At 41.6% G+C, this 25,184-nt stretch overlaps 1 protein-coding gene across 5 annotated transcripts in view; it reads right to left on the bottom strand.

Annotated features, from left to right (window-relative positions):
• The window catches only part of GDA (guanine deaminase), a 114,420-nt gene that overhangs the window by 35,794 nt on the left and 53,442 nt on the right, over positions 1–25,184 (bottom strand). For 3 of the 5 annotated variants that reach the window (XR_002731858.2, XM_023213417.2, XM_023213416.2), the window contains exons 2-5: positions 21,909–21,997; positions 12,495–12,666; positions 4,245–4,332; positions 2,254–2,359 (exon numbers count right to left, since the gene is read on the bottom strand). Coding sequence is in view for 4 of the 5 variants with exons in the window: in XM_023213417.2 (XP_023069185.1) it covers positions 2,254–2,359; positions 4,245–4,332; positions 12,495–12,666; positions 21,909–21,997 (455 nt within the window). In the remaining variant the exon portion in view is untranslated. Of the gene's footprint in view, positions 1–2,253; positions 2,360–4,244; positions 4,333–12,494; positions 12,667–20,542; positions 20,583–21,908; positions 21,998–25,184 lie in introns of all 5 variants that reach the window. The other 2 variants (XM_023213419.1, XM_023213418.1) reach the window with 2 other exon arrangements.

The following is a 25,184-nucleotide window of genomic DNA, read 5'->3' as shown; positions in this document are numbered from 1 at the left end:
TTCTACTAAAAATACAAAAAAATTAGCTGGGCGTGGTGGCGGGCGCCTGCAGTCCCAGCTACTCGGGAGGCTGAAGCAGGAGAATGGTGTGAACCTGGGAGGCGGAGCTCACGCCACTGCACGCCAGCCTGGGCGACAGAACGAGGCTCCATCTCAAAAAAGAAAAAAAATTTGGTTGTTTCCGCTATTTGGTGCAAGACTAGTTCCCATATGGCCTTGGTGACCCAGTTTTTCCCCTTTTCTTACTTGTAGTTATCAGAATAACTGTAGAATGTGCTGGAAATGCAACCACCCTGAGATATGGAGAAATTGGTCAGAACAGCCTGGGCTCTGTTCCCATTCTTCCTAGAACAGGATGCTTTGCAGTGTTTTAGCTCAGTGAGTCCAGTTTCATCTGGGTATAAAACCACAGGTAGAGCATGCTCGCAGGGTCCCTCAGCTATGATGTGATGTGGGGCATGCACATATGAGACTGCTGAGCAACTTTCCTGAGCCGCGGAGGATCAGTTCACCTAGGCTTCTATTGTCCCTTGCTACCTATCTGTGCATAATAAACTTGCTTCACTTAACTTGTTATATAAGTGTGCTGCCTCACTGGACTCATGCAAGTGGTGTGCAGTACTGGTGAGGTGTTTGGAGTCCTCCTCTGGGACTAACACCTGTATTCAGTGAACCTGCTCCACATTTGTCTTCTATAAATAATGACACTACGAACATTTACCTGCAAGTCTTTATGTGGAAACACATTTTCATTTCCCTTGCACATCTTTACCTTTTATGAGTCTATCTGCATATGGTACCCTGTTCTTTGAGGTGGAAATCTTCCCAAAGTAGGCTGTCCACGACCTCTGGGAATCCAGCTCAAAGGCCAGCAGCAGCAGCGTGGGCCTTGTTCCCTCCCATGGTCTCTCTGTAGCCTGTGTCACCACAGAACATCCTCAGAGCCTTTATTACAGGCAGTAGAGTGAGGCCCTCCTCCCTGTGAGCACAGATGTGGAACCAAAGCAGAAACAGGAACCACACCTTCCCCCCTGTATGCCTGCACTTCAGCTTGCAGAGATGTTCTTTCAGGTCACCTTTGTGGAGAGGGGATATTCTAGCTCCCTACATTAGCATATTATGGCCATTCCAGCATACATCCAGAACAACTTTCCTGTTCCCAAGGTAGGACAAAATAGTAGTGAAGGATGCATATACTATCTTGAGAAAACAATAAAAGATACACAATTATGGTAACTTTTGGTGGTTTCATTACAAAAAAAAAAATTTCTTTGTACCTTTTTGTGCTTCTCTAAGTTCTGTACCATGGAAACATATATTACTTTGGTATCTTTTTAAAAAATCCTTTTGTAGTGAAAGTCTCATTAACCTGTAAATATAACTCATTTTTCCTAACTTCTTATATAATATTTTATTTCATAAGTAATTCTTCACTTCCATCATTTTTAAATTAACATATGCTATAGCAAGTATTCTTGCATACCCTCTATTTCTCTTTTATTCTCTTTATTTACATTGAATATGGGGTGAGATCTGTATCATGATAGAAAGAACTTTGAGCCGGGCACGGTGGCTCACGCCTGTAATCCCAGTACTTTGAGTGGCTGAGGCGGGTGGATCACCTGAGGTCAGGAGTTCGAGACCAGCCTGGCCAACCTGGTGAAACCCCGTCTCTACTAAAAATACAAAAATTAGTTGGGTGTGGTGGTGCATGCCTGTAGTCCCAGCTACTCGGGAGGGTAAGGCAGGAGAATCTCTTGAACACGGAAGGCAGAGGTTTCAGTGAGCTGAGATCGCGCCATTGCACTCCAGCCTGGGTGACAGAGTGAGACTCTGCCTCAAAAAAAAAAAAAAAAAAAGAAAAGAAAAAAAGGAACTTTGAATTTAGAGTCATAGGCCCTGGTTGTGAATTCTGGCTCCACTACTTAAAAGCTGTATGACTGTGAGCAAGCCTCTTAGCCTATGTCAGACTCAGTTTCCTTATCATAAAAGACAGATGCTTCATGGAGATTTCTATAAGGATCAAGTGTGGCACTACAAAGGAAAGCTCTTTGTAAATCATTAATGATTATCAAGTGTTTGATCAAATTCACTGTAGGCTAGCTGACTCATTGCATTAAACAAAGCATTCTGAGTATGTGCCCATCCCAAATGGGTGATAACAGTATCCTGTTTCCTTTTCCCATCTATAACTCCATCAGTGCAGCACAAGAACTAACCTGTAAGAAAAATCAAGACAAATAGGCTTTTTACCTCTCGGTTTCCTTGATTGATTCCTCAGTGGTCTCCTTGTATTCTGGAAAAGTGTCATTCAAATCCATGCAAACTTTGCCCACAAATGCCCGCTGTCCAAATTTATCTGTAAAGCATACACAAAAAGAATAAGAAGGTATGTTTGTTTCTGAAACAGTACTTTTTCTAAGCTTTTAACAATCAGTTTTAAATCAAAATCATTATGGAAAACATGAATGAAAATGTAAAAGAACATCCACCATCACACCACTTAAGAACAATAACCACCACAAACTCCCCACTATATTCAGTAAACAGTAAAAGTTTTTCTATTCATCACTTTAACCCCCTACCTCCCCCATCCCCATTCTCAGGCTGTCAGGTGGGTTTTGTTTGTTTGTTTTGTTTGTTTGTTTGTTTTGTTTTGTTTTTGAGACGGAGTCTCACTCACTCTGTCATCAGGCTGGAGTGCAGTGGCGCGATCTCAGCTCACTGCAACCTCCAACTCCCTGGTTCAAGCGATTCTCCTGCCTCAGCCTCCTGAGTAGCTGGGATTACAGGCATGCACCATCATGCCCAGCTAATTTTTTTATTTTTAGTAGAGACAGGGTTTCACCATGTTGGCCAGGATGGTTCAATCTCCTGACCTCATGATCCACCCACCTTGGCCTCCCAAAGTGCTGAGATTACAGCAAGAAAGTTGAGGCTACATGGGACAATGGTAATTGGTTTTACAGTGTCTCCATCTCTGTCATAAAGAGATTTTCAAAAACCTTTCTGCCTCTCTCCTTACCCTGTAATTCATTTGAATAACTGGCCATTAGATTAATCTTCCTTAAAATACCACTTTCATCACATCACTCACACCTAGACTCAGAACCTGTTTTGGGTCTTTGGTGCGTATTTGAGCTCTTCCACAATCTGAGCCCTCCCATCCCCCTACCTTCTTCTCCCACCGCCCCCAGGTGATGAATCCACTCCTCCCATTAAACTACTGTGGTCCTTGCATCCACTATTGACACTCCTGTTCCCATACCTGTGTCCACGTCATTTCCCCCATCCGGAAGACAGTTTGTCCTCTCCTCATCTTGTCTTTACTTCAAAGCCCAGTTTAAAGGCCCCTTTCATAAAGTCTTCCTAGATGTCCTAGTTCTGGGTTTTCTTTGCCTTCTCTGAAAACTGTACTATCTATTTTCAGAGTCACCCATTAGGTCTTTTGCATAAGCAAACAGTGGCATCAGTGTATCAGCCAACAGTATTTACTGAGCATCTGCTATGTGCCAGGCACTGTGCTGGTTGCAAGTTTTGGACTCATCAACCTAAATCCAGAATCAGCTCTTCTTACTAGCTGTGCAACCCTGGGCATGTTACTGTCCCTCTCTGAGCATCAGTCTAACCATCTGTAACATGAAGACGTCAGTAACCACCTCAGAAGGCTGTTTGCTGCTGAACTAATCCTTACAGAGTGCTTTGCACAACGCCAGATGTCTAGTAACAGCACCATAGAGGTTACTAAGGTTGGTAATCAATGTGTGTAGGTATTCTGTCTGGCTCCTCAAGGGCAGAGACTATTTTTTATCTCATTGTGTTCCCAGCATCTAGCACAGTGCCCTGACTCTAGTCAACAGCTCTACCAACAGCCACCATGTATCTGCTGAGGTAAGAAACTATTACCACAGCTAGAATTAGTAGTTTCCCTAAAAAGCCCTAAACTAATACACAAAATTCAGACTCATATATGTCATTCTATAACCAAAAATTGTAAGTAAATAATCAGAGTACTTAGAAAATAGAAAACACTCTATGATACAGTTTTCTATTTTCTAAGTACTTCAGAAAATTTTCTAAGGGCCACAGTGACACACAGACACTTAATTACTTGCAAAAGAATGTAATGCTCATGTTCTAGCAATTAAAAGGCAGATCTGCCCACAAGGACATGTAAGTTGTTTGCCACGATGGTCTGGCTGTCTTTGCTTGATGTGCCCATAAATCATGCTTCACTTGCTCACCTGTAATTTCAGCAAGGAGCAGAGATGAGTCAGTGTGAAGTGTTCCAAAGTAACAAGCTGTGGTTGTTCCATTCTTTAGTGTTCTCCTCTAAAAATAAATCACAAAAACCATGAATCACGTGTGCTCAGAAAAGTCACATGATACATCCAGAGGAAAACAGAATTTTAGTTTTTAATTTTAAAATGTTTTTATTTGAAGGTATGCCATCTTGATGTAGAGTAGTTAGGTAAATGGCAAAAAGTATTTATATTTCAAAAGTTAGCTGGAAGAGAAGCTGACACTTCTGATATTTTCGGGATTCACACAGTTCTGTGCTTCAGAATTCATTAAAATGTGATACTAATGAATTCCTTCTTTCTTAGGATTGCTTAAGGATATCCAAATTTTATTGCATCTGGGAGTACATAAATAAGATTTTTCTTCTACTACAGAATAAAAATATTCAGCCAGACTTTTAGCTCAACCTGCAAGGTTGATCGCATATACCTCCTTTCCTTCGCAAATTACAACTAACATAACAGTAAAGGAGTACAAACGTTATTAACCCACAAGAAGAACATGAGAGGAGAGGCATGAGCAGAGAAAATATTTCATCATCTTCTCAGAAGACAAAAAACATGGACAAGAACCTGGAAGCAACTTGGAAAGAAGGAGAGAAGTGTGTGGGTTTTAGCAGGGGATTGGGTGGAAGTTTGTGTGGGTATGATTGAACACTGGCAGGAACCTTGTTGAAATCAGCCAACCACCCTTAACCTCTTCCTTGTAGGAGAGATTTACTCTTTATAGAATCTGGATAGTATTTAGAGGTTACAAGCCCCAAAAGAGAAGGTAAAGCAGAGGTTTAAGTGAAAATCTGGCCAACCTCAAGGGCACTCAGTCATTTTCCTCAGAATACCACATGTACTACTCCCCCAACTCCTGGCAGCGGACTAGAGGATTCTTTTCTAGAGAAAATGAATGGCTCTAAAAGAAAGACGTCTTCACAATGACATTTGGGATCCAAATTCACTGCCTTCACTACTCATCCTATAATGAAGTTACCATCAACAAGTGCTACCTCCATCCAGATATTCCCATCAGCACCTTACAGCATCACAGTATGAATGTATGTCCAGGGTTTGATAGGCATTGGAGGGAATCTATTATCAAAAAGATAAGGAGGCGGAGAAAGAATCTGGAAAAAATCTTAGAGGAAACATAATCTATAAGGTCAAAAGAAAACAACTATGACTCACATCCTCAAAGAAATAAAAGACACTATTGCACCCACAAAACAAGAACAGAATGCTATGAAAATCAGAGAGCAGGAGCTCTCCAAAAGTAAAAATATTATAAATGAAATGTGGAAGCCAGTAGGAGGGTTGTAGGATACATTACAAGAGAATTGCTCAGGAAAAGGAAAAGATGAAAATCAAAGGTGAGAACATAAGAAAATTAGGCTCAATCTAGGCAGTCTGACATTTAGAATAAGAAATCTAAATTTTTTTTAATAAATGGAAGGGACAAAAATATGAAAAATAATACTCATCTCCAAAATTAAAATCCTCATAGAATTATCAGCACAGGGAATAAAAAGAGAACCCAAAGTAAGGCATATAATTTTGAGATATTAAGTCCGTAAGTATAGAAAAGATGCTAAAAACTCCAGGAAAAAAAAAAAAACTGGTCACAGATAAATGACAGGCCTCACAAAGACATTGGATTTCTCACTAACAATGCTGGAAGCAGAACAATGTCTTCATATTCAACTCATATATATCATTCTGTAACCAAAAATCCTAAGTAAATAATCAAAGTACTTAGAAAATAGAAAACACTCTATTATATAGTTTTCTATTTTCTAAGTACTTTAGAAAATTTTCTAAGGGCCACAGTGACACACAGACACTTAACTACTTGCAAAAAAATGCAATGCTCATGTTCTAGCAATTCAAAACGAGGTCTTCCCACAAGTACATATAAGTTGTTTGTCACAACAGGAGTTATTTTTTAACATACAATTTTATACCCTGGTAAATTATCAATCAAGTGTGAAGGTAGCATAGAAATATGATTAAGTACCGAATGACTTGAAAATGTTGCTCTCCATGAACTCTTTCTTAGGAAGTTTTTAGAAACTGTCTTTTAGTAAAACATGAAAGTAATCCAAAGAAAAGTAATTCCTGGATCCAGGGAGTGGGCATTAAACGCAGGAAAGAGGCAAAGAGAATACCAAGATTACCATAGTGCCAGAGAGAATGCTGACCAGAAACAAAAGAATGGGAGGAGGTGAGAAGATCCTCAAGAAAGAAAATGGAACTGATATTGCCTGACCTGTCTGAGCACTTGGAAAAAGGACTAGTGAATTGAATACTTTGGGGCATATCTTTAGCAGAAGCTTTTAAAGTGCAGAGGAAAACCCTCCAGCCGGTGGCTCTTGCTGATGTTTTGCCTGTTATTAGCTATGTGACCTTGAGAAAGTTGCTTACATTCCATGTTTCCTCCTTTGTGAAAAAAGAGGGTTTTCTTGACTAGTACAGACATCAGAAGCTCAAATGTCTGCAGGACTGAAATAGTTTGGAGTTAGGATAATAGAAAGGAATATGCCGTTCCTTGGACAGTAGCTTCTAACAAGATTCAGTGTGTTGCATTTTGTTGTTGTTATTTGAGGTTTTGTTTTTTGAGACAGGGTCTTGCTCTGGAGTGCAGTGGTGCCATCACAAATCACAGCTCACCGTAACCTTGAATTCTTGGGCTCGAGAGAGCCTTCCACCTCAGCCTCCCAAGTAGCTGGGACTACAGATGCATGCCACCATGCCTAGCTATTTTTTTTAAAGACAAGCCCTTGCTATGTTACCCAGGCTGGTCTTGAATTCATGACCCCAAGTGATCCTCCTGCCCTCAGACTCCCAAAGTTGTTGGAATTACAGGCATGAGCCACCGCACCTGGCCCAGTCAATTGTTTTAAAAAAGCAAACGAGAACTCAGCAACATTGGTTAGTCCCAAAAGTCAAAAGAATTTGGAAACCTGTCAATTTTTCCAAATATTAAGACAATTTTCATGTAAAACAAAAAGATCTGGCTACCAGTAGAGGATGTTTAGAACTTGTCAGTTACAGACAAGGATGAACTCTCCATCACAAATCCAGGTGAAAAGCCAATACCATGACAAAGGTATCAAATTTAATCTCCAGCAACTAGAAAAGTGTATTGGTTCTAGGAGGTGCTTAGTAAATATCTACTGAATGAACACCTGAGGAAGCAGAATTACTAAAACAACAACAGACATAAAATGAACAAAAAATAGCATACTTCGATGAATAGGACAGGATGTCGTATCCTTGAAAGAGGAACAGGTTATTATAAATAGTAAGAGTGAATTAATGATTTACAAAATTGGCCCATACCATTTCCTAAGAATGTAGTATGAAAGAAAAGTTTAGAGACATGAAAATAGAACAGAAGTCTCAACATTTTTCTAATAATAATTATCAAAAGAAAGAATATATTGAAGAGAGGAATATACTCAGAGAGAGACAGAAGGAGAAATAACAGAATTCCTAGAAACGGAAGGCAGGCGTTCTCTTATTGAAAGAACTATGTATTAAAGAGAATGAACTGAAGAATTAAACTGAGAATGAATTGAGATGATCAACAATTATAATTTCAAAATATCAGGAATGATGTCAGCACACTGGATGCTGATAAATAATTTCAAATAGAATTCTCTCTACAGCTAAGGCATTGCTCAAGAGTCACAAAAAAAAAAAAAAAAGTAAAGCCATTTTTGAGAATTCTAGGTTTTAGAATATTTATCACCCACCTGATTGGAAAGAATTGTCAGAGGATACATTCCAACAAAAATGAATGAAGACAGGGATCCAAGTTGCAAAATAAAAAGCAAAGTTCATTGTTAAATTATAATTATAATTATTATTGAGATGGAGTCTTGCTCTGTTACCCAGGCTGGAGTGCAATGGCGCACCTTGGCTCACTGCAACCTCCACCTCCTGCATTCAAGTGATTCTCCTGCCTCAGCCTCCTGAGTAGCTGGGATTACAGGCACCCACCATCATCCATCATGCCTGGCTAATTTTTGTATTTTTAGTAGAGGCGGGGTTTCACCATGTTTGCTAGGCTGGTCTTGAACTCCTGACCTCAGGTAATATCCGCCCGCCTAGGCCTCCCAAAGTGCTGGGATTACAGGCACGAGCCACTGTGCCCAGCTCTCATTGTTAAATTAAGTGCAGATGTTAATAAATAAAAAACTGGAATTAAATTGAGATAATTTTTTAAAATTAAAAAGTTAAATATTTCTTAAATACAGTATACATGGCAAAAAATGGAACTAAAATCTCAGATGATATAACATAGGACATGGCAAAAAGGGTAGGAATGAAGAGGGAACAGAATGAAAATGCTCTTGTCTCACCATTATGGGAGAATATGGAGCAAAATAATAGAACCGTTCAAGACTTTTAACAGCTTCATCTCATAAAGATAGAAAAAAATGTCAAATCAACAGAGAAAACACAGTCTTCTTTTAAAAAATTGCAGAATAATCATAAAAATTAACCTTTTATTGAGTCATAAATCTCAGCTATCCCCAAGAAAAATGACACATTACATTTACTAACCAAACTAAAATAAAACTCAAAATTAAAACAGACATGTAATTTAAATTTTTCTAAATTTTCAAAATTTTAAGCACGTTTCTACAGTCTTAAAGATGAAATCAAAATGGAAAGCAGGGGCTATTTAGAAGCACTACACAAACACTGACAGTAAGCCCCTTCCCTCAGTGTCGGGCCTAAACCAGGAGGCATGTGGCTTATGTGGGGAGAAGCTTTTAATGAATGAGAAATTGCAGCTTCAAATTGGACTGTGTTAAAGTAAACTAAATTTGGCCTGAGCATGCTTCTCAACTTTGAGTTCATAAGGAACTGCAACCTAACTTAGTATATCAACTCACTGAAAGCCTAATTAGTAATATGCTTTTGTAACAAATAGCTGAGTCTCAGCCAGTCACAGCAGCTGAGCGCTAGCCAGTCACAGGTGCCAAGTGATCAGAACAAGTTTGAATAAGGCAAACCCAGAGCTGTAACAATCAAGCTGTTGCTGTACCTCACTTACATTTTCTGTCTTTTTTTTTTTTTTTTTTGAGACGGAGTCTCGCTCTGTCGCCCAGGCTGGAGTGTAGTGGCCGGATCTCGGCTCACTGCAAGCTCCGCCTCCCGGGTTCACGCCATTCTCCTGCCTCAGCCTCCTGAGTAGCTGGGACTACAGGCGCCGGCCACCTCGCCCGGCTAGTTTTTTGTATTTTTCAGTAGAGACGGGGTTTCACCATATTAGCCAGGATGGTCTCGATCTCCTGACCTTGTGATCCGCCCGTCTCGGCCTCCCAAAGTGCTGGGATTACAGGCTTGAGCCACCGCGCCCGGCACATTTTCTGTCTTAAATGCTGCCTGCCCTCATTGCTGGGCAGAGTTCTCTGAACCTTTCCTGGTTCTGAGAGCTGCCTGATTCTGGAATCGTTCTTTGCTGAATTTACTCCGTTAAATTTAATTTGTGTGAAGTTTTTCTTTCAACAACTAGAATGAACTGAAAACACTAGAAAGTTCAGGAACTGCCCTAATTACAGTAAAGGGACGGGACAGGGAGACCCCTGAGAAAGGGAAGAAGGAAGGGAGGAAGGAAACCCAAAGCTACTCCTGTTTATTCCCACTGAGCCCAGCACATTGAGTAGGCTATGTGGCTAGTTAACACTTCTCAACACCCTTAAACAGATGTCAGCCATACCCTCAGTGCCTCCAGCTTAAAAGTTTGTGGGCCCACACTCATTCATTCTCAGACACATAAGAAACATAGGAGATGTGCTCTCTCTTTATTTATTTATTTATTTATTTATTTATTTATTTGAGACAGAGTCTTGCTCTGTCACCCAGGCTGGAGTGCAGTCGCCTGATCTTGGCTCATTGCAACCTCCTCCTCCTGGGTTCAAGCGATTCTCATGCCTCAGCCTCCTAAGTAGCTGAGCTTACAGGTGCATGCCACCATGCCCAGCTAATTTTTGAATTTTTAGTAGAGATGGGGTTTTGCCATGTTGGCCAGGCTGATCTTGAACTCCTGACCTCAGGTGATCTGCCCACTTTGGTCTCCCAGAGTGCCAGGATTACAGGCCTGACATCAAATACTTAAACCACCACCACACTCAGCCTGACATCAAATACTTGAACAAATCTCTGATGTCAGAAATAATTTATATGGAGTATTGCCCGAAAAATATATAGTCCTTGATACTCTATCTCTCTAAACATAAAAGAATGATCTATCTGGACTTTTTGGTAGTATAGCATCTTTACAATATATATTTTGACAGCATAGTGTCTATCCATACTAAGGAATACTGAGATTAATTTTCTTGAGTTTCAGTATGAAGCATAGATATGCTTTACCTTAACAAATGTGTTTTTTAATCATAAAAGCAGTGTAAATTTCGTAACTGATTTCCCTCTTTGGGTCAGGTTCTAGAAATGTAAAGCCAAATTCATGACAAACTAACAAATGCATGAACCCCCCCACAGTAGACATTGATTTCTTGGTTTTATTTTACTTTTCCCTCCCCCTTATTTTCTTTGCCTTTATTTCATGACTCATTTTCTTTTGTTGTGTATTACGTAATTTTCAGCTATCTCACATTCTTTTAGAACAATGTGAGGTATAAATACATTTTGAGAATAAAGATTTGGTGTGGTTAACACCATTCATTAACACAATGCGCTAGCTACTTTATACACAGCTTTAGTCCTTCTCAGCTTTTCTAGTGTCATGTGGTGCATGCTAAATGTGTAAGATCCACAATTGCACTGAATTTATAATTATGTGAGGCAAGCGTATAAATGTTAGCAACTGCTCGGCCAGGCGCGGTGGCTCACGCCTGTAATCCCAATACTCTGGGAGGCTGAGGCCGGTGGATCTTGAGGTCAAGAGTTCAAGACCAGCCTGACCTATATGGTGAAACCCCGTCTCTACTACAAATACAAATACAAAAATTAGCCAGGCATGGTGGCAGGTGCCTGTAATCTCAGCTACTTGGGAGACTGAGGCAGGAGAATTGCTTGAACTTGGGCGGCAGAGGTTGCAGTGAGCCGAGATCATACCATTGCATTCCAGCCTGGGTGACAGTGAGACTCTGTCTTAAAAAAAAAAAAAAAAAAAAAGTTAGCACTTGCTTTTACTCTTTAAGGCTGGAATGATGCAAGACCAAAAAAACTGGCAAGGTGGTTAGGTCAGTAGATGTGGAAGGCTTATAATACTGCCACCACCACATGTAGTGAACACCTTAGGAGGAATCAATGGGTCCGACAAAAATCCATGAGTGTTCAGACCAAGTGCGCTAAACACCCGAGACGTAATGGTCAGATAAGGCGGCATTTCTGCTTTAGCTCCTTTACTGAAGAAACTGTTTCTGATTCCTGAGTGGATTCTGGTTCTGGGCATAGGATTGGAGTACAAAGAAAGGAACTGATTTTCCTGAAAGAGGAGAAGGAAGGACACTTTCAGAGCCTTCAACATATGGCTGGCACACACTGCTGCCACTGTTCAATGACTGTACTAGCCCCAGAGTTCCCTCTAGTGGTGTCAGTGCTCAAGTCACATTACCAAGTGCCTCCTTGCAAAGCTCCCAGAGTAACACAATATCCCTTCTAACAGTAATTTAAATTTTTAATTTTAAATTTCCTTGCCTATTTTTAAAGCAAACAAATAGAGCTCTTACCATGTGCCAGGCACTATTCTAAGAATTTTACAAATATTAACTTGCTTAATTATCACGAGAATCCTGTGAAATAGGTACTATCATGATCTCTATTTTTTACAGATGGGAAAAGTGAGTCACGTAACTCTGCAAAGGTCACATAATGAATCCATATGGTCCTGAAAACAGCATTATGGATTGGCAGGAGTAGGGAAACACACATATTCAGTAAACCCAAATTTAGTAAAGTAAAACACAGGAAGTAAAAGAGTAACGTAAACCCACCAGATTGGGGTTTTGGAAACTTGGATTCAAATTCTCTCTTTGCCACTGACTAGCTGTGTAGGTGAGGTAGTCACAAACTCACTGGACTGTTAAAAAAAAAAACTTAAAAATTCTCTGTGGCCCATCTTAGGCTTAACTGCCTAGGTTTTATAATTTAAATCTATCCTAGGAAACTGATACTCCTATAGATGACCAAACAGAATATCATACTCACACACAAGATACTTACGACAACTCTGGTATATACTTCTTCCGCAAAGTCAGTGTTCTGGAATCTGTGTTCTGCAGGAAATGTGTACTTGGTCAGCCACTCCAGGAGTGGCAGGTCTACGTTACTTCCAGAAAAGGAATACTGAGAGGCATGGATGTGTGTATCAACCAGCCCAGGCATGAAGAACTCACTGGAAATTAAGATGAGAAGAAAAGTGTTTAATAATATCTTTAGTCATTTTCTGTATTTTTTAAATCACATTTTTTCCCAAGCATGATTTCACTGTTCACCCCACGCAGGTTTATAAGTGATGCAATCAGACAACTGTAAATTCTCCAATTATTTAGAGGTCAGGACATAAAAATGAAGCTCTGCTAGGAGAGATATAGCTGCTAGGTTGGAATAGCTGGTGGGGGGTTAACCAGTGATGATGGAGGGAGGGAAAACACAGCATTGAGAAGAGGCAAAGCAGCGGTGGCACAAGAAAGGAGGGGAGCCCTGATTTAATCCTGAGACTTCGTTCTCACAACGGGTGGCTGTAGGTCAGAGAGCAAGAATGGAAGAGGAGGCCTTTAAAACTTCTATAGCCATGCTGAGGAATATGCACACGAGTCACTAAGGGGGACTAAAGGTGAGAAATAGACCGGCTGCAATTTTAGACTCAGCAGTCATCTTGATCTTGTCTGACCACAAGAAACCTAGTCTTTTCCCAGGTGTTAGAGAAACTGAGTTCCGAAATAGAAGCAGCAAGAGCAAGCTGGTTAGGGACAGGCGATCTCAGGAGAGGGACCACAAACGGGCAGTGGTGTAAGTGGTGAAGTGAAGAGGGAGTTATGATGCTGTGGCAACCACGCTCAGGAGGCTTGTGATCACTAATGCTGCCACCATGATCCACCAATTCATATTCATATTTCTATTAATTCTTAAAATTAGAAAGTCCTGGAAAGTGTTCAGAAGCAGTACCCACAGAATCGAGGCAGTATGGTGCTGACAGACACTTACTGTTTTTCTACAGAGCTAATGCAGTTCACCACAGTCTCTATTAAGTATCCAACCTCATTCAAACAGATATTTGCCAAAAGATGGGACCCTCTACTGCCACCATTATCCTAGGTAAATATTCAATCACATAAGCAACTTGAACTTGAAACCTGACATCACAAAGAATTCCTCATGCTATCAAATCAAATGTATACATACCACCTAACTGTAAGCCTAATAAAGCCATGAGTAACTCTCAATGCTTTATTTTAAAATAAGAGCAAGGAATGGCAGACTCAGTGGTCATCTTGATCTTGTCTGACTATAAGAAAGCCTCTACATCACATGGAAAAGACTAGCTTTTTTGTAGTCAGTTATTATAATAATGATGGGGACGGCAGCTAATGTTTCCTGAATATGTACATTCACTAGGCACTGGCACAGCGTTCTACCTACATCATCTCATCTGCGGGCAGCAGTTAAGTGTCTACATTCTGGTTTTGGCCTGCTTAGATCTGAAATCAGGTTTGACCATAAATCAGCAGTTAGATATTTGACATATTTTTTATTTTTAAATTTCTGTGTGACTCAGTTTCCCCTTATGTAAAATGGAAATAGTAGTAGCATCATAGAGCTGTCGTGAGGATGTATTTAGTGTGTGTAAGAACAATGCCTAGATAATGGAAAGCATCAATAAATGTTATGGATGATGATGATGATGTAATGTTCACAAGAAACTTACGAGTGTGAGAGTACTGTTACCCTCCTTTACATAAGGGTAAGCTAAAGCTCAGGGAATTTATGTAGCTTGAAAAAAAGTAACTGTTAACCAGTCAGCTTTGGAGCTGAGATTCAAACCCGGGCAGCTTGTTGGTTCAGTACTCTTGGTCACTACGTGATGGAATTGCTAATTCACTAACTATGGAAATAAAGAAATTTTAAGGACATCAAGAAGTCAGCATTAAGTGGGCCTATAATGTGGGAAGCACTCCGAAAGGGAAGGTGGAGTATGGATTTCTCTCAGATATCAGTCACTGACCTCTCCACAATGTCAGTCCTTTGGGTCTTTGCTTTCTCTCCCATCATAAAATGGAATAGCAGTGTAACTTCCTCATGCAGTTAAATTGTTTAACCAAATAATATTTCCCAAATGTCTACTATGTTTAGGAAACTCTGCCAAGCCCTGTGGAGAGTCCAGAGAAAAATAAGGCATATTTCCTCAAAGACTTTATAATCTAGTTGGGGAGATTATAGGGTGAATGAGGGAAAGAGAGAGGAGGAAGAAACAGGAGGAAAAAGAAAAAGGAGAGGAGGAGGAGAAGAGGAAAAGGAAGAGAAAGGAGGAGAAGGAGAAGAAAAGGAGGAGGAGGAGGAAGAGGAGGAGGGAAGAAGAGGAAGAAGAAAAGGAGGAAAAGGAAGAAGAAGGAGAAGGAGAAGGGAGAAGAGGAAGAAGAAAAGAAGGAGGTGGAGGCCGGGCGCGCTGGCTCACGCCTGTAATCCCAGCACTTTGGGAGGCTGAGGCAGGCAAATCACGAGGTCAGGAGATCAAGACCATCCTGGCTAACATGGTGAAATCCTGTCTCTACTAAACACACACACACACACACACATACACACAAAATTAGCTAGGCATGGTGGCGGGCGACCGTAGTCCCAGCTACTCAGGAGGCTGAGGCAGGAGAACCATGTGAACCTGAAAGGTGGAGCTTTCAGTGAGCCAAGATCGCGCCGCTGCACTCCAGCCTGGGTGAGGGAGCGAGACTCCATCTCAAAAAAAAAAAAAAAAAAAAGGAAGAGGAGGAAGAAGGGAAAAGGAGAAAAAGGAGAAAATAGAGAGAGGTAGATCTGGTCTCAGACATAAAAAGTCTTAGTGAGCAATTTCACTTCTATTTACCCAAATGCAATAAAACATAGGTTTAAGAAAAGAATTGTACGAGAATGTTCACAGAAGTTGTATGCATACTAGCGCCAAACTGGAAGCAATGTAAATATCTACCACCAGAAAATATGGATAAACAAACTGTGGTTCAATGTAATACTATGCAGCAATAAAAGTGAATGAACTGATAGACACAACAATATGAATATGTCAAAAACGTTAGGTTGAATGGAAGAATTCAGACACAAAAGAGTACATATTGAGTTATTCTATTTATATGATGTTCAAAAATAGTCAAAAGTAATCTGTGTGAGAGAAGACAAACAATGTCTGCCTATCGGGGCAGTGGAGACTGGAAGGGGCTCAAGGGAACTTTCTAGGATAAGAATGTTTTACATCTTGACTGGTGCGCTGGTTATGTGGGTATATACATATTTGCCAAAACTTATCAAATTATGTATCTGAGATCTCTGTATTTTGCTGTATAAAAAGTTTTCCTAAAAACAAGAAAAAAAGTTTTTTTAAAGGGTTTTGAATACTCAATTTAGTGAATTAACATACATGTGTTATTGGGGAACTAAGACAACGGGGATCATGAGAATATGTGTTTGTGTTTTTTTCCTTTGGCAGACTGTGACATATTGAGCTTAGGGTTTAGGATGATGAATCTAGGGGTGTGGCCACGTGTTGAGTGACTCCCGAGTCTCCCAATGGGGATACTTTTAAATAAAAACCATGGTGGTGGATACAGAAAGGAAAAGGATGAATATGAAAAAAAAAAAAAAAAAAAACTTGATGTTTTATTAGCTCTAGGAAACAAAGGAGAGAAGTAAGTCAAAGTGAGTAAGGTTTTTGTTTGTTTATTTGAGATGAAGTTTCACTCTTGTTGCCCAGGCTAGAGTGCAATGGCACGATCTCGGGTCACTGCAACCTCTGCCTTCCGGGTTCAAGCAATTCTCCTGCCTCAGCCTCCCGAGTAGCTGGGATTACAGGCGCCCACCACGACACCCAGCTAATTTTTTGTATTTTTAGTAGAGACAGGGTTTCACCATGTTGTCCAGGCTGGTCTCGAACTCCTGAGCTCAGGTGATCCACCTGCCTCGGCCTCCCAAAGTGCTGGGATTACAGGCGTGAGTCACCTCACTTGGCTGCGAGTAAGTTTTTGAGTACGTGAGCATGAACATATGACATAAAGAATAGAGAATCTAGAAGGAAAGTCTGTTTTTTATGGCAAGAGGGTTATGATGCCATATTAAACCTAGTGTCAAAGTGTGACTGCCAACTGTCCAAGAAGTAATTGGGGATGTGGGATAAGAGGTCACATAAGAGTTAAAGAAAGGATTCGGGGCCGGGCGTGGTGGCTCACGCCTGTAATCCCAGCACTATGGGAGGCTGAGGCCGGCGGATCACGAGGTCAGGAGACTAAGACCATCCTGGCTAACATGGTGAAACCCCGTCTCTACTGAAAATACAAAAATTTATCCAGGCGAGGTGGCGGGCGCCTGTAGTCCCAGCTACTAGGGAGGCTGAAGCAGGAGAATGGGTGAACCCAGGAGGCGGAGCTTGCAGTGAGCGGAGATCGCGCCACTGCACTCCAGCCTGGGAGACAGAGCGATACTCCGTCTCAAAAAAAAAAAAAAAAAAAAGAAAAACGATTCAGATTTGAGGGTCTTCTCTATATAAGTAACTCTAGAAGTTGGTGATGCCAGAGATCTCTGTGGAAGGAAAAAACAAACCAATATCTTAAGGAGCACGTTCGACTTCAGGAGTAAGACTGAGAAAGAGAAGATCAGGATCAATCTTGGCAGAGTTACTATGAGGAGGATAGAGGGAACCCAGGATGGAGAGGTGTCAGGGACAGTAAGGAAGAGACATTCAAGAAGGAGCAGGGAAGTGACTAGTGCCAAAAACTGCAAGGGTCAAAAATGCGTGACCTCAGGAATAATCCTGAGACCCCAGTGCAATCAACAGGGGAGACACCCGGTTTCAGAAGGATTTAGTTCTTCATTTAAAAAGTACTCACTTGGTCTCTAGAATGTTTTGATTACTGCACTAAGTGCTAAAAAGAGAATGTTTGAAAAAGTCCTGTGCAGATGGAGAGTTCCCTTTTAAAATATTTGATAGTGAAAGTTAGGATGCAGAAGAGTTCAAGTCACTCTATGTTTTTCATGTAGGGGAAATGAGCATGTTCTTCATAGCTGAGATGAGAGAGTTAAAGATGATTCAGAGTACAAAGTCTTCAGAGGCAACAGAAGCGCAAGGATTTATTGCATCTGAAGTGTGATTTTTTTTTTTTTTTTTCACCCAGAAAAGTTACAATCCTTTTAAGGAAATAGTAAGCATTGTGAAATGATTATTAATAAAAAGATTCTGAGAATCAAGGTTACAGTCCAGGATTTATTACAGATATATCTGTACACATAGAAGCATGGAATGTGAGAGTGCACATGACATTAGAGGTCAGCGAGTTCACCTACTCATTTTACAGAGAGAAGAAAAGGAAGGTCTGGGATTGCAAGTTTATTTTCGACTTGCAATTTGTTGGTGGCTCAGCCAGGATTCAAACTCGGTTCTCCACTCACAACATCACTTATGGCTAAATTGTAACTACTAACAGCCCAGCTGCAGGCAAAGCAGAGAAGAGAACCGAAGGCTGCAGCAGAAGGTAAAAAAGCTCTCCTTTCTCCCTTCTTTTCAGCTTTCCTCTTCTCACTTTACTTAATCAGCATCATAATTTCCTCAGAGAATCTCAACTTCCCCCAGGTATTCCAAATCTGCAGTGTTGGCCAAGGCACATCATAACCGGAGCAAAAAAAATTATATATAGATATATCCCCCATATATGCTTATCAGAACATCCACCCATCTTTTCACCAAATGGAAAACATTAATAAAGTTTTATCATCAAAAAACAATACAGGTATGTATGAATACATGTGTGTATTACCCAAACCATCATCACCCTCATCAACCTGCCCTACCAGTAATGCAATGGCCCCATGGGTCTGGGAATCCAGGTTATTTGAAAGTGACTGTTCCATTGCACAAAAAAAAAAAAAAAAAAAAAATGCATGGCTGTACAACAAACAACATCCTGTCTTTATTTAAAATGTTGGTGTTTTGTTCATCATGAGTTTTTGCATTTTTTTTTTTTTGAGATGGAGTCTCACTCTCTGGAGTGCAGTGGTGCAATCTCGGCTCACTGCAACCTTCGCCTCCCAGGTTCAAGCAGTTCTCCTGCCTCAGCCTCCCGAGTAGCTGGGATTACAGGCACCTGCTACCACACCTAGCTAATTTTTTTTTTTTTTTTTGAGACAGAGAGTCTCACTCTGTAGCCCAGGCTGGAGTGCAGTGACACTATCTCTGCTCACCACAAGCTCCACCTCCAGGGTTCACACCATTCTCCTGCCTCAGCCTCCCGAGTAGCTGGGACTACAGGCCCCCGCCACCATGCCCAGCTAATGTTTTGTATTTTTAGTAGAAACGGGGTTTTGCTGTGTTAGCCAGGACAGTCTCGATCTCCTGACCACGTGATGCACGCCCACCCAGGCCTCCCAAAGTGCTGGGGTTACAGGCATGAGCCACCACACCCGGCCCACACCTGGCTAATTTTTATATTTTTAGTAGAGACGGGGTTTCACCATGTTTGCCAGGCTGGTCTTGAACTACTGGCCTCAAGTGATCTGCCCGCCTCGGCCTCCCAAAGTGCTGGGATTACAGGCGTGAGCCACTGCACCCGGCCATGCATTCATTTTTTTATTTTAAAATATTGCCTGAAAAGTATTGATCTTGGTTACTGAATTTTTGCCCCTCCCCCGCTGCTTTTAAATTTTGTGCCTGAGGTGAATGCCTCACTCCCTTCACCCTAATCCTGGCCCTGCAAACCTGTCCACGGTCCATGGCCACCGTCTGATTCACTCCTACCACAGCACTGCCCATGGTACTCCAGCTGTGATTTTCATTTTTAAAAAATCCACACGGTACTGAGATAGACTTGTAGACACACTGTGTATTGGGCCAAGTCTATTAAAAATTGTCTGAGACATCCCTTTATGGTATTTTAATCATGACTTAAATTCAACTGCACATAACTTGTGTGCTTGCTGTAAGAATCTCTTTGCATTTTAAAGATAATTTTTCTTCAAAGACTTCAGTCTTCTACTAAAATTTAAATTATTTCTTATGTTACTACTTCTTTGTGTGCAGTGCTTACATACGGCCCCCAGAATCTGCGTTTCTGATGGATTTAATTTCAAAAGCAACCTCATAAAGAGGAAGAAAAGGACGTGAAGACCCACAGTTACGTTTACCCTCCTCCCCATCCTACAACCACTTCCACCATTCTCTCATCCCATCTCAGCCTCCACTTCAACTAGTTCCAAGCCTTCTTCTAATCCTGCATCCCAAAGACACACAAGGAGGAGACTATCAACGTCAGTTGTTCCTCATCACAGATTCTCACGTGAAAACCTGGGAAGAGGAGGTAGACGGTAACAGCAGAAGCTACTATATTCATTACCATGCCCACCACCCACACACTTCCAAGTCCATGGAGAGGCAGCAGGGAGAGGCAAGGAGGCAAGGGATGTGAGTAGAGCTGCAGGTGGAGTGAAACTTTATAAACAGTTACTCTGTCTCTCTGGACTATGACCAGAGATGAGCTTCATAGTCTAGATGAGCTCAAAGAGGGAAAGTGGCTTACTTCACATTTAACATCTGCAAAAGTAGTCTGTGGATTCAAACCAGGTATTTTAATTCCTAGTTCAATGTTTCTCTATTATGTGAAACAATGTTCCTCTATATTATGTGAAAGTCAATTTCCAAGTTATCAGTGTTATCAGAATATAAATGGTACCACTTTTATTGGCCTTGGAACTTATTTGGCCTGAAACAAGATAAAATATTTTAGCTTTAAAAACATCTTCCCATTCATGTCCTTTGCAGGGACATGGATGATGCTGGAAGCCATGACTCTCAGCAAACTAACACAGGAACAGAAAACCAAACACTGCATGTTCTCATTCATAAGTGGGAGTTGAACAATAAGAACAAATGGACACAGGGAGGGGAACATCACACACCAGGGCCTGTTGGGGGGTGGGGGGCAAGGGGAGAGAGAGCATTAGGACAAATATCTAATGCAGTGGGGCTTAAAACCTAGATGAAGGGTTGATAGGTGCAGCAAACCACCATGGCACATGTATACCTATGTAACAAACCTGCACATTCTGCACATGTATCCAGAACTTAAAGTAAAATAAATATCAAATAAAATAAAATAAAAATTATAATCAAAAAAAGGTTTCCCATTTCCATAAAACATATCAAGCAGGCTATGAGGAAACAGAGTTTTTTTTGGTTTTCTGTTTTTTTTTTTTTTTTTGACAGAGTCTTGTTCTTTCACCCAGGCTAGAGTGAAGTGGAGTCATCTTGGCTCACTGCAATCTCTGCCCCTGGCTTCAAGAGATTCTCCTGCCTCAGCCACCCGAGTAGCTGGGATTACAGGTGCCACATGTGCCACCAGGCTAATTTTTGTATTTTTAGTAGAGACAGGGTTTCCCCATGTTGGCAAGCTGGTCTTGAACTCCTGATCTCAGGTGATCCACCCGCCTTGGCCTCCCAAAGTGCCAGGATTATACGTGTGAGCCACCATGCCTGGCCCAATCATTTCTTTAAAAACTGTATAACATATATTAAGTATATGTTATATATAAAATATAACAAATATTAAAAACCACTAAAAGTATTTGATATATAATATCACAGCTCAAGTGGGCTTCTGAACTTCCCCAACCAATTGATTCTCAAATACTCTTTTCTCCCTACTTCTTTTTTTTTTTTGAAACAGAGTCTCGCTCTGTCGCCCAGGCTGGAGTGCAGTGGTGTGATCTCAGCTCACTGCAAGCTCTGCCTCCCAGGTTCATGTCATTCTCCTGCCTCGGCCTCCTGAGTAGCTGGGACTACAGGTGCCCACCACCACACCTGGCTAATTTTTTGTATTTTTCGGTAGAGACGGGGTTTCACCTTGTTAGCCAGGATGGTCTCGATCTCCTGACCTCATGATCCGCCCGTTTCGGCCTCCCAAAGTGCTGGGATTACAGGCGTGAGCCACCACACCTGGCCTCCTCCCTACTTCTTAATAGTTAACATCTATCATACCCACCCCACCTTGTTCCCTTCCTCTGTAGAAGCTACCACAATCTACCATGGTCATGCTCAGGTATCTGTTTGCTTATTTACTGTCTTTGTCCCCCATGAACTGTAAACCCTGTGAGGACAAGGACTTTGAAGATCTTTTTCACCTCCAGACCCTAGGTACTGCACATAGCATGCTCAACAAATATATGCTAAAGAAATGGATGGACGATGGCAGCCTCTAGCTCGCTTAAGTTTCCATCCTTCAGCTTACTATTTACCTTTTCCTTCCCATCTCCTCCCTTAACAAATAATTCATAAAAAATAATTATTTTAAAATTAATATATTTTTAAAGCTTCTCTGTCTCTCAAAGCAGGTGTTCTATAATTTAAGCTTATTAGTGGCACCCAGTAAAAGGGAAGAAGTAACAACTTACTGGTGGCTCAGTTCTCTGATTTCACATGGCTTGAAGCACCATTCTTGGGCCAGTTTTTCTTGTTGAGATGCTTCTTCTAAAAACACTATCTTTAAAAGAAAGAAAGAAAAGAAAAGAAACACATATTAGTGAGTCATAGTCACTTGTTTTTATTAAATATGTAAATCTTCTTAAAAGAGACTATACTATAGCTGAGTTAAAAGGTATTTGATACCAAATGGAATTGCGTTTAGAGGCAAAAAAAAAAAGACAAGGGTTTGCTTTTGGTCATCCAAAGACAAGCTGTGTGTGATTTCTCCTTTTCTGCCATAATATTGATGTAAGTGAGACTTCAAAAATTCTCAGTTGAAGATACAAGGTATTAAAAGTGGCTAATTGGAGAGGCGGAGCAGGATGGCAGAATAGAAGGCTTCACCAATCACCCCCTGCAAGGACACCAATTTAACAAGTATTTATATTAAAAATACCTTCATAAGAACTACAAATCAGGTGAGCAGTCATGGTACCTGGTTTTAACTTCATCTCACTGAAAGAGGCACTGAAGAGATGCAAAAGCCAGCCTTGAATTGCATATGCCACCCCTTCCCTACCCGCCAGGTCGTTGTGGTGTGGTATGGAGAGCATTTATGGGCGCTGATGGAAGAAGAGCATAGCAATTATGAGCCACTGAACTCAGTGCTGTTCTGTTACGGCAGAAGAGAAAACTGGACCAAACTTAGCTGATGTCTGTCCACAGAGGGAGTATTCAAACCAGTCCTGGCCAGAGGGGAATTGCTGATCCCAGCAGTTGGGACTTGAGTTTCCACAAGCCTAGCCACAGACCACAGCGGGCTAAAGTGCCCAGGGGCCCTAATAAACTTAAAAGGCAGTCTAGGCCACAAGGACTGCAACTTTTATGTGAGTCCTAGTGCTGAACTGGGCCCAGAGACAGCAGACTGGGCAGGGGGGACACAACCTCCCGAGACACAAATTGGGGTGGCTGCAGGAGGGGTGCCTCCCCTCCCCTAACTCCAGGCCACACAGCTCATGGCTCCAAAAGAGAGTCCTTCCTTCCACTCAGGGAGAGGGGAGGGAAGAGTGGGGAGGATTTTTCTTGCATCTTGGATATCGGGTCAGCCACAGCAGGATAGGGCACCTGTCAGGGGTGTGAGGCTGTCTTTCCAGGCCCTAACTCCTTGACAGCATTTCTAGACATACTTTGGGTCAAAAGGGAACCTGATGCCTTGAAGGAAAGGACTCAGTCCTGGTAGGATTCATCACCTGCTAACTGAAGGGCCCTTGGGCCCTGAATAACCAGCAGCAATACCCAGGTACTATGTTGAGGGCCTTGGGTGAAACGCAGCACATTCCCAGCTGTGGTGGCTACGCGGCAAGACTCCTTCTGCTTGAGGAAAGCAGAGGGTAAACGGAACCTTGTCTTGCACTTTAAATACCAGCTCAGCCACAGAAGAATAAAACATCAAGCAGGCTCCTGGGGTCCTCAATTCCAGAACTTGGCTCCTGTACAGCATTTATGGATCTGCCCTGGTCCAGAGGGAAGCCCACTGCTCTGAAGAGTGAATCCCAGGCCAGGCAGAATTCACCCCAAAGCAGATATATCTTAGATCACAACACCAAAGTCTTTTGAAATATCTGGAAAGCCTTCCCAAGAAAGACAGGTACAAGCAAGCCCAGACAGTGACAACTACAATAAATACCTAACTCTTCAATGCCCAGGCACAGACAAACATCTACAAGTATCAAGACATTCCAGGAAAAAAATGACCTTACCAAATGAACTAAATAAAGTACCAGGGACTAATCCAGAAGAGAGAAAGATATGTAACCTTTCAGAAAGAGGCTTCAAAATACTTGTTTTGAGGAAACTCAAAGAAATTCAAGATAACACAGAGAAATAATTCATAATTCTATCAGATAAATTTAACAAAGAGATTTAAATAATTAAAAAGAATCAAGCAAAAATTCTGAAGCTGAAAAATGCAATTGGCATAATGAAGACTGCATCAGAGTATTGTTGTTGTTGTTGTTTGAGAAGGAGTCTTGCTCTGTCACCAGGCTAGAGGGCAGTGGCGCCATCTTGTGTCACTGCAACCTCCACTTCCTGGGTTCAAGCAATTCTTGTGCCTCAGCCTCCGGAGTAGCTGAGATTACAGGCATGCACCACCACACCCAGCTAATTTTTGTATTTTTAGTAGAGTCAGGGTTTCACAATGTTGGCCAGGATGGTCTTAATCTCCTGACCTCGTGATCCACCCGCCTTGGCTTCCCAAAGTGCTGGGATTACAGGTGTAAGGCACTGTGCCCAGCCCAGAGTATTTTGATAGCAGAATCGATCAAACAGAAGAAAAAATTCATGAGCTTGAAAATAGGCTATTTGAGGCCGGGCACAGTGGCTCATGCCTATAATCCCAGCACTTTGGGAGGCCAAGGCAGGTGAATCACGAGGTCAGGAGTTCAAGACCAGCCTGGCCAAGATGGCGAAACCCTGTCTCTACTAAAACCACAAAAATTAGCTGGGCATGGTGGTGCGCACCTGTAATCCCAGCTACTCGGGAGGCTGAGGCAGAGAATTGCTTGAACCTGGGAGGCAGAGTTTGCAGTGAGCCGAGATCACGCCACTGCACTCCAGCCTGGGCAGGGAAAAAAAGGCTATTTGAAAATACACAGTCAGAGGAGACAAAAATAAAAGAATAAAAAACAATGAAGCAAGCCTGTAGGATCTAAAAATCCACAAATTCAGTAACTCTTAGATTTGCCTCTAAAGAGGAGGCAGGAAAAGAGATAGGGATGGAAAGTTTATTCGAACGGATAATAAAGAACATTCCAAACCTAGAGAAAGATACCAATATCCAAGTACAAGAAGGCATAGAATACCAAGCACATTTAGTCGAAAGAAGAGTACCTCAAGGCATTTAATAATCAAACTCTCAAAGATCAAGGATAAAGAAAGAATCCTAAAAGCAGCAAGAGAAAAGAAACATGGCCAGGCACAGTGGTCATGTGCCTGTAATCCAAGCACTTTGGGAGGCCGAGGTGGGTGGATCACCTGAGGTCAGGAGTTCAAGGCCAGCCTGGTCAACATGGTGAAACCCCATCTCTACTAAAAAATACAAAAAATTAGCCAGGCATGGTGGTAGACACCTGTAATCCCAGCTATTGGGGAGGCTGAGGCAGGAAAATCGCTTGAACCCAGGAGGCGGAGGTTGCAGTGAGCCAAGATCGCACCATTGCACTCCAGCCTGGGCAACAAGAGTGAAACTCCATCTCAAAAAAAGA

The sequence above is a fragment of the Piliocolobus tephrosceles genome, chromosome 14 (assembly GCF_002776525.5).
Source record: "Piliocolobus tephrosceles isolate RC106 chromosome 14, ASM277652v3, whole genome shotgun sequence".
In the NCBI taxonomy this organism is placed as follows: Eukaryota; Metazoa; Chordata; class Mammalia; order Primates; family Cercopithecidae; genus Piliocolobus; species Piliocolobus tephrosceles.
Note: the sequence above shows the minus strand (reverse complement) of the source record. Positions and strands in the feature narration are given on the sequence as shown.